The sequence below is a fragment of the Bufo gargarizans genome, unplaced genomic scaffold, assembly GCF_014858855.1.
Source record: "Bufo gargarizans isolate SCDJY-AF-19 unplaced genomic scaffold, ASM1485885v1 fragScaff_scaffold_762_pilon, whole genome shotgun sequence".
Lineage (NCBI taxonomy): Eukaryota > Metazoa > Chordata > Amphibia > Anura > Bufonidae > Bufo > Bufo gargarizans.
This window is the reverse complement of record NW_025334180.1, coordinates 29508-40009: the sequence shown is the minus strand read 5'-3', so window position 1 is coordinate 40009 and position 10502 is coordinate 29508. Positions and strand designations below refer to the sequence as shown.

The following is a 10502-nucleotide window of genomic DNA, read 5'->3' as shown; positions in this document are numbered from 1 at the left end:
GGAGATCGGAGGCGCGAGGTCCTCCTGATGCCTCCGATCTCCTGCAGTAAGGCCGTGATCAAGGTCCGAGTGGATCGAAACGTTGGCCATTTGCAATTATAAAAGATCCTATTTGGGACGGACAATAAATAAATGAATTAACCTTGAAATATATTGAGGGCCGTGGTCTCTACATCCACGTTCCGACACCACTCTCATCATTACATGCTGGGCAGGAGAGGGCGCCCACCGGTCCTGGCTCTAATATTCGCTTCCTTCTTTCTTCAGCCTCCTGGTGCAGATGACCACCGACGAGCAGCCTCTGACCTCAGGCTGGTGCTTGAAGCAGGAGCCATGTAGTCCTGACACTAGTGGGGTCCTGGGTCTGTCTCTGAGCTCTCTGGACTCCCCTACAAGAAGCTCCCCCCAACCTAATGGTGACTACAGAGCATGCCCCAAGAGGCTGTGCCTAGTGTGCGGAGACGTGGCATCAGGGTACCACTATGGCGTGGCCTCCTGTGAAGCCTGCAAGGCATTCTTCAAGCGTACAATCCAAGGTAGTGACTGCTGGGGGTACTGGGAGGGTCACCTTCCTGTGACATGGTGTCAGCTACATGCTTTGTATAACGCCCCCCACAGGTAGCATTGATTACAGCTGCCCGGCCTCCAAGCGGTGCGAGATCACAAGGCGCCGCAGGAAATCCTGCCAGGCCTGCCGATTTGCCAAGTGTCTTCAGGTTGGGATGCTGAAGGAAGGTACGACCTGACCCAGGTAGCGCCTCCATGGAGGCACCAGGCACTTGATAACCCTGAGTCTCCATTCATAGGAGTGCGCCTAGACCGGGTCCGAGGTGGGAGGCAGAGGTACAAGAGATTTCGGGAACCCAGTGGGGGGATCGGTGGAGCACAGATCCCGCCCGGCTGCCAGAAGCCATGTGAGTCTCCTGAGGACTATGAACCCCAGTGGGGGGGTCTTTGATATTAAGGCTGGGGGTTCTCATCCATCCCCTCTCTTTTCTGCCAGACGCAGGGACATCAGTTGTGTCACAGCTTCTCATGGCAGAACCGGAGAAGATTTACGCCACGCCGGACCCCGGCCTTCCTGAGACGGACATCAATGCCCTCAGCACCCTGTGTGAACTCGCTGACCGGGAGCTTGTGCTGACCATTGGGTGGGCGAAACATATTCCTGGTTAGTCTGCTCCACCTGTATCTAAGATGTACCCCCTCCCCGACCCTCCTTCATATGATCCAGCCTCCCTACAGTCTGACTGACCAGCAGACTCTTCTCCAGGATTCTCCTCCCTCTCGCTGGCCGATCAGATGAGTCTACTACAAGGGTCCTGGATGGAGATCCTGCTGCTGGGCGTCGTGCACCGTTCTCTACCCTTCCAGGGTGAGCTGGTGTATGCCGAAGATTACGTTGTTGATGAGCTGAGGTCCCGGGTGTGCGGCCTGCGTGACCTCTACCTCTGCACCCTGCACCTGGTCCACAGATACCGCACCCTCCGGCTCGACAAAGAAGAGTATGTCACTTTAAAAGCCTTGGTGCTCACTAATGCAGGTAAGTCGTTCCCACAACTCTAGCTGTGCCGCCTCTGCTGTGCCTGCTGCTCTCTGCCACCTTCTGTCTTACAGATCTCCTGCGCATAGAGGATGTGCAGAGCGTGCAGAGGCTGCAGGATCTTCTTCAGGACGCTCTGCATGATTACGACAGTAACCAGTATCGGGAGGAGCCGCGGAGAGCCGGGCAGCTCCTACTCACCCTTCCTCTGCTGCGCCAAACGGCCAGTAAAGTGGTGCTGCACTTCCACAGGGCGAGAGCTCAGGGCACGGTGTCCATGCACAAACTGTTCCTGGAAATGTTGGAGGCAAAGTGTGACCAATAAGTGTAACGCCCAATCTAGGGACCTGCAGACACCAGCACACCTACCTGTGGAGAAACGGAGAGTAACAAGCACACAGATGGCCACCGGTGCAGAAGACAGGGTGTAACAAGCACACAGATGAGCGCCTTCACAGAACACAGGGTGTAACAAGCACACAGATGAGAATCTGCACAAAATACAGGGTGTAACCAGCACAAAGATGAGCATCTGCACAAAATACAGGGTGTAACAAGCACACAAATGAGCGCCTTCACAGAATACAGAGTGTAACAAGCACACAGATGAGAATCTGCACAGAATACAGGGTGTAACAAGCACACAGGTGAGCATCTGCACAGAACACAGGGTGTAACCAGCACACAGATGAGCGCCTTCACAGAACACAGGGTGTAACAAGCACACAGATGAGCGCCTTCACAGAACACAGGGTGTAACCAGCAAACAGATGAGCGTCTGCACAGAACACAGGGTGTAACCAGCACACAGATGAGCGCCTTCACAGAACACAGGGTGTAACCAGCACACAGATGAGCGCCTTCACAGAACACAGGGTGTAACAAGCACACAGATGAGCGCCTTCACAGAACACAGGGTGTAACAAGCACACAGATGAGCGCCTTCACAGAACACAGGGTTTAACAAGCACACAGATGAGCGCCTTCACAGAACACAGGGTGTAACCAGCACACAGATGAGCGCCTTCACAGAACACAGGGTGTAACCAGCACACAGATGATCGCCTTCACAGAACACAGGGTGTAACCAGCACACAGATGAGCGCCTTCACAGAACACAGGGTGTAACCAGCACACAGATGAGCGCCTTCACAGAACACAGGGTGTACCAGCAAACAGATGAGCGTCTGCACAGAACACAGGGTGTACACACAGATGAGCGCCTTCACAGAACACAGGGTGTAACCAGCACACAGATGAGCGCCTTCACAGAACACAGTGTGTAACAAGCACACAGATGAGCGCCTTCACAAAACACAGGGTGTAACCAGCACACAGATGAGCGTCTGCACAGAACACAGGGTGTAACCAGCACACAGATGAGCGCCTTCACAGAACACAGGGTGTAACCAGCACACAGATGAGCGCCTTCACAGAACACAGGGTGTAACCAGCACACAGATGATCGCCTTCACAGAACACAGGGTTTAACAAGCACACAGATGAGCGCCTTCACAGAACACAGGGTGTAACAAGCACACAGATGAGCGCCTTCACAGAACACAGGGTGTAACCAGCACACAGATGAGCGCCTTCACAGAACACAGGGTGTAACAAGCACACAGGTGAGCATCAGCACAGAACACAGGGTGTAACCAGCACACAGATGAGCGCCTTCACAGAACACAGGGTGTAACCAGCACACAGATGAGCGCCTTCACAGAATACAGGGTGTAACCAGCACACAGATGAGCGCCTTCACAGAACACAGGGTGTAACCAGCACACAGATGATCGCCTTCACAGAACACAGGGTGTAACAAGCACACAGATGATCGCCTTCACAGAACACAGGGTGTAACAAGCACACAGATGAGCGCCTTCACAGAACACAGGGTGTAACAAGCACACAGATGATCGCCTTCACAGAACACAGGGTTTAACAAGCACACAGATGAGCGCCTTCACAGAACACAGGGTGTAACCAGCACACAGATGATCGCCTTCACAGAACACAGGGTGTAACAAGCACACAGGTGAGCATCAGCACAGAACACAGGGTGTAACCAGCACACAGATGAGCGCCTTCACAGAACACAGGGTGTAACCAGCACACAGATGAGCGCCTTCACAGAATACAGGGTGTAACAAGCACACAGATGAGCGCCTTCACAGAACACAGGGTTTAACAAGCACACAGATGAGCGCCTTCACAGAACACAGGGTGTAACAAGCACACAGATGAGCGCCTTCACAAAACACAGGGTGTAACCAGCACACAGATGAGCGTCTGCACAGAACACAGGGTGTAACAAGCACACAGGTGAGCATCAGCACAGAACACAGGGTGTAACCAGCACACAGATGAGCGTCTGCACAGAACACAGGGTGTAACCAGCACACAGATGATCGCCTTCACAGAACACAGGGTTTAACAAGCACACAGATGAGCGCCTTCACAGAACACAGGGTGTAACAAGCACACAGGTGAGCATCAGCACAGAACACAGGGTGTAACCAGCACACAGATGAGCGCCTTCACAGAACACAGGGTGTAACCAGCACACAGATGAGCGCCTTCACAGAACACAGGGTGTAACCAGCACACAGATGATCGCCTTCACAGAACACAGGGTTTAACAAGCACACAGATGAGCGCCTTCACAGAACACAGGGTGTAACAAGCACACAGATGAGCGCCTTCACAGAATACAGGGTGTAACAAGCACACAGATGAGCGCCTTCACAGAACACAGGGTTTAACAAGCACACAGATGAGCGCCTTCACAGAACACAGGGTGTAACCAGCACACAGATGAGCGCCTTCACAGAATACAGGGTGTAACAAGCACACAGATGAGCGCCTTCACAGAACACAGGGTGTAACCAGCACACAGATGAGCGCCTTCACAGAACACAGGGTGTAACAAGCACACAGATGAGCGCCTTCACAGAACACAGGGTGTAACCAGCACACAGATGAGCGCCTTCACAGAACACAGGGTGTAACAAGCACACAGATGAGCGCCTTCACAAAACACAGGGTGTAACCAGCACACAGATGAGCGTCTGCACAGAACACAGGGTGTAACAAGCACACAGGTGAGCGTCAGCACAGAACACAGGGTGTAACCAGCACACAGATGAGCGCCTTCACAGAACACAGGGTGTAACCAGCACACAGATGAGCGCCTTCACAGAACACAGGGTGTAACCAGCACACAGATGATCGCCTTCACAGAACACAGGGTTTAACAAGCACACAGATGAGCGCCTTCACAGAACACAGGGTGTAACAAGCACACAGATGAGCGCCTTCACAGAACACAGGGTGTAACCAGCACACAGATGATCGCCTTCACAGAACACAGGGTTTAACAAGCACACAGATGAGCGCCTTCACAGAACACAGGGTGTAACAAGCACACAGATGAGCGCCTTCACAGAACACAGGGTGTAACCAGCACACAGATGAGCGCCTTCACAGAACACAGGGTGTAACAAGCACACAGATGAGCGCCTTCACAGAACACAGGGTGTAACCAGCACACAGATGAGCGCCTTCACAGAACACAGGGTGTAACAAGCACACAGATGAGCGCCTTCACAAAACACAGGGTGTAACCAGCACACAGATGAGCGTCTGTACAGAACACAGGGTGTAACAAGCACACAGGTGAGCATCAGCACAGAACAGAGGGTGTAACCAGCACACAGATGAGCGTCTGCACAGAACACAGGGTGTAACAAGCACACAGGTAAGCATCAGCACAGAACACAGGGTGTAACCAGCACACAGATGAGCGCCTTCACAGAACACAGGGTGTAACCAGCACACAGATGAGCGCCTTCACAGAACACAGGGTGTAACCAGCACACAGATGATCGCCTTCACAGAACACAGGGTTTAACAAGCACACAGATGAGCGCCTTCACAGAACACAGGGTGTAACCAGCACACAGATGAGCGCCTTCACAGAACACAGGGTGTAACCAGCACACAGATGATCGCCTTCACAGAACACAGGGTTTAACAAGCACACAGATGAGCGCCTTCAGAGAACACAGGGTGTAACAAGCACACAGATGAGCGCCTTCACAGAACACAGGGTTTAACAAGCACACAGATGAGCGCCTTCACAGAACACAGGGTGTAACCAGCACACAGATGATCGCCTTCACAGAACACAGGGTGTAACAAGCACACAGATGAGCGCCTTCACAGAACACAGGGTGTAACCAGCACACAGATGAGCGCCTTCACAGAACACAGGGTGTAACCAGCACACAGATGAGCGCCTTCACAAAACACAGGGTGTAACAAGCACACAGATGAGCGTCTGCACAGAACACAGGGTGTAACAAGCACACAGGTGAGCATCAGCACAGAACACAGGGTGTAACCAGCACACAGATGAGCGCCTTCACAGAACACAGGGTGTAACCAGCACACAGATGAGCGCCTTCACAGAACACAGGGTGTAACCAGCAAACAGATGATCGCCTTCACAGAACACAGGGTTTAACAAGCACACAGATGAGCGCCTTCACAGAACACAGGGTGTAACAAGCACACAGATGAGCGCCTTCACAGAACACACGGTGTAACCAGCACACAGATGAGCGCCTTCACAGAACACAGGGTGTAATCAGCACACAGATGAGCGCCTTCACAGAACACAGGGTTTAACAAGCACACAGATGAGCGCCTTCACAGAACACAGGGTGTAACCAGCACACAGATGAGCGCCTTCACAGAACACAGGGTGTAACCAGCACACAGATGAGCGCCTTCACAGAACACAGGGTGTAACCAGCACACAGATGAGCGCCTTCACAAAACACAGGGTGTAACCAGCACACAGATGAGCGTCTGCACAGAACACAGGGTGTAACAAGCACACAGGTGAGCATCAGCACAGAACACAGGGTGTAACCAGCACACAGATGAGCGCCTTCACAGAACACAGGGTGTAACCAGCACACAGATGAGCGCCTTCACAGAACACAGGGTGTAACCAGCACACAGATGATCGCCTTCACAGAACACAGGGTTTAACAAGCACACAGATGAGCGCCTTCACAGAACACAGGGTGTAACCAGCACACAGATGAGCGCCTTCACAGAACACAGGGTGTAACAAGCACACAGATGAGCGCCTTCACAGAACACAGGGTGTAACCAGCACACAGATGATCGCCTTCACAGAAACACAGGGTTTAACAAGCACACAGATGAGCGCCTTCACAGAACACAGGGTGTAACAAGCACACAGATGAGCGCCTTCACAGAACACAGGGGTGTAACCAGCACACAGATGAGCGCCTTCACAGAACACAGGGTGTAACAAGCACACAGATGAGCGCCTTCACAAAACACAGGGTGTAACCAGCACACAGATGAGCGTCTGCACAGAACACAGGGTGTAACAAGCACACAGTGTGAGCATCAGCACAGAACAGAGGGTGTAACCAGCACACAGATGAGCGTCTGCACAGAACACAGGGTGTAACAAGCACACAGGTAAGCATCAGCACAGAACACAGGGTGTAACCAGCACACAGATGAGCGCCTTCACAGAACACAGGGTGTAACCAGCACACAGATGAGCGCCTTCACAGAACACAGGGTGTAACCAGCACACAGATGATCGCCTTCACAGAACACAGGGTTTAACAAGCACACAGATGAGCGCCTTCACAGAACACAGGGTGTAACCAGCACACAGATGAGCGCCTTCACAGAACACAGGGTGTAACCAGCACACAGATGATCGCCTTCACAGAACACAGGGTTTAACAAGCACACAGATGAGCGCCTTCAGAGAAACAGGGTGTAACAAGCACACAGATGAGCGCCTTCACAGAACACAGGGTTTAACAAGCACACAGATGAGCGCCTTCACAGAACACAGGGTGTAACCAGCACACAGATGAGCGCCTTCACAGAACACAGGGTGTAACCAGCACACAGATGATCGCCTTCACAGAACACAGGGTGTAACAAGCACACAGATGAGCGCCTTCACAGAACACAGGGTGTAACCAGCACACAGATGAGCGCCTTCACAGAACACAGGGTGTAACCAGCACACAGATGAGCGCCTTCACAAAACACAGGGTGTAACAAGCACACAGATGAGCGTCTGCACAGAACACAGGGTGTAACAAGCACACAGGTGAGCATCAGCACAGAACACAGGGTGTAACCAGCACACAGATGAGCGCCTTCACAGAACACAGGGTGTAACAAGCACACAGATGAGCGCCTTCACAGAACCAGGGTGTAACCAGCACACAGATGATCGCCTTCACAGAACACAGGGTTTAACAAGCACACAGATGAGCGCCTTCACAGAACACAGGGTGTAACAAGCACACAGATGAGCGCCTTCACAGAACACACGGTGTAACCAGCACACAGATGAGCGCCTTCACAGAACACAGGGTGTAATCAGCACACAGATGAGCGCCTTCACAGAACACAGGGTTTAACAAGCACACAGATGAGCGCCTTCACAGAACACAGGGTGTAACCAGCACACAGATGAGCGCCTTCACAGAACACAGGGTGTAACAAGCACACAGATGAGCGCCTTCACAGAACACAGGGTGTAACCAGCACACAGATGAGCGCCTTCACAGAACACAGGGTGTAACCAGCACACAGATGAGCGCCTTCACAGAACACAGGGTGTAACCAGCACACAGATGAGCGCCTTCACAGAACACAGGGTTTAACAAGCACACAGATGAGCGCCTTCACAGAACACAGGGTGTAACAAGCACACAGATGAGCGCCTTCACAGAACACAGGGTGTAACAAGCACACAGATGAGCGCCTGCACAGAACTCAGGGTGTAACCAGCACACAGATGAGCGCCTTCACAAAACACAGGGTGTAACAAGCACACAGATGAGCGTCTGCACAGAACACAGGGAGTAACAAGCACACAGGTGAGCATCAGCACAGAACACAGGGTGTAACCAGCACACAGATGAGCGCCTTCACAGAACACAGGGTGTAACCAGCACACAGATGAGCGCCTTCACAGAACACAGGGTGTAACAAGCACACAGATGAGCGCCTTCACAGAACACACGGTGTAACCAGCACACAGATGAGCGCCTTCACAGAACACAGGGTGTAATCAGCACACAGATGAGCGCCTTCACAGAACACAGGGTTTAACAAGCACACAGATGAGCGCCTTCACAGAACACAGGGTGTAACCAGCACACAGATGAGCGCCTTCACAGAACACAGGGTGTAACAAGCACACAGATGAGCGCCTTCACAGAACACAGGGTGTAACCAGCACACAGATGAGCGCCTTCACAGAACACAGGGTGTAACCAGCACACAGATGAGCGCCTTCACAGAACACAGGGTGTAACCAGCACACAGATGAGCGCCTTCACAGAACACAGGGTTTAACAAGCACACAGATGAGCGCCTTCACAGAACACAGGGTGTAACAAGCACACAGATGAGCGCCTTCACAGAACACAGGGTGTAACAAGCACACAGATGAGCGCCTGCACAGAACTCAGGGTGTAACCAGCACACAGATGAGCGCCTTCACAAAACACAGGGTGTAACAAGCACACAGATGAGCGTCTGCACAGAACACAGGGTGTAACAAGCACACAGGTGAGCATCAGCACAGAACACAGGGTGTAACCAGCACACAGATGAGCGCCTTCACAGAACACAGGGTGTAACCAGCACACAGATGAGCGCCTTCACAGAACACAGGGTGTAACAAGCACACAGATGAGCGCCTTCACAGAACACACGGTGTAACCAGCACACAGATGAGCGCCTTCACAGAACACAGGGTGTAATCAGCACACAGATGAGCGCCTTCACAGAACACAGGGTTTAACAAGCACACAGATGAGCGCCTTCACAGAACACAGGGTGTAACCAGCACACAGATGAGCGCCTTCACAGAACACAGGGTGTAACAAGCACACAGATGAGCGCCTTCACAGAACACAGGGTGTAACCAGCACACAGATGAGCGCCTTCACAGAACACAGGGTGTAACCAGCACACAGATGAGCGCCTTCACAGAACACAGGGTGTAACCAGCACACAGATGAGCGCCTTCACAGAACACAGGGTTTAACAAGCACACAGATGAGCGCCTTCACAGAACACAGGGTGTAACAAGCACACAGATGAGCGCCTTCACAGAACACAGGGTGTAACAAGCACACAGATGAGCGCCTGCACAGAACTCAGGGTGTATGGAGCACACAGATGAGCACTTGCACAGATTATGTAATGAGCAGACAGATGAGAACCTGTACACAATACAGGGTGTAACGAGCACACAGATAAGCACCGGCATAGAATACAGGGTGTAACTTGCAGACTGCTGATTTGGAATGATCACTGTAATATATATGCAAATTATAAACAGATGATAAATTCTCTCAATGAGTCCAGCATTTTTATTTATGTAAAGGTTCAGTCCTCTATTAGTGACTCTATAATCTGTATGTAGTGAGCTCCCTCTAGTGGTGGCTGTATAATCTGTATGTAGTGAGCTCCCTCTAGTGGTGGCTGTATAATCTGTATGTAGTGAGCTCCCTCTAGTGGTGGCTGTATAATCTGTATGTAGTGAGCTCCTCCTAGTGGTGGCTGTATAATCTGTATGTAGTGAGCTCCCTCTAGTGGTGGCTGTATAATCTATATGTAGTGAGCTCCCTCTAGTGGTGACTGTATAATCTGTATGTAGTGAGCTCCTCCTAGTGGTGGCTGTATAATCTGTATGTAGTGAGCTCCCTCTAGTGGTGACTGTATAATCTGTATGTCGTGAGCTCCCTCTAGTGGTGGCTGTATAATCTGTCTGTAGTGAGCTCCCTCTAGTGGTGGCTGTATAATCTGTATGTAGTGAGCTCCCTCTAGTGGTGACTGTACGATCTGTATGTAGTGAGCTCCCTCTAGT

At 51.8% G+C, this 10502-nt stretch overlaps 1 protein-coding gene across 1 annotated transcript; it reads left to right on the top strand.

Annotated features, from left to right (window-relative positions):
• Positions 1 to 280: 280 nt before the first annotated feature.
• Positions 281 to 1868, top strand: ESRRB (estrogen related receptor beta). Its single transcript, XM_044273566.1, has 6 exons — positions 281 to 536; positions 619 to 735; positions 807 to 914; positions 1004 to 1171; positions 1274 to 1543; positions 1618 to 1868. Exons 1-6 carry the CDS (start codon positions 281 to 283, stop codon positions 1866 to 1868), a joined length of 1170 nt encoding a protein of 389 aa, XP_044129501.1.
• Positions 1869 to 10502: the final 8634 nt, after the last annotated feature.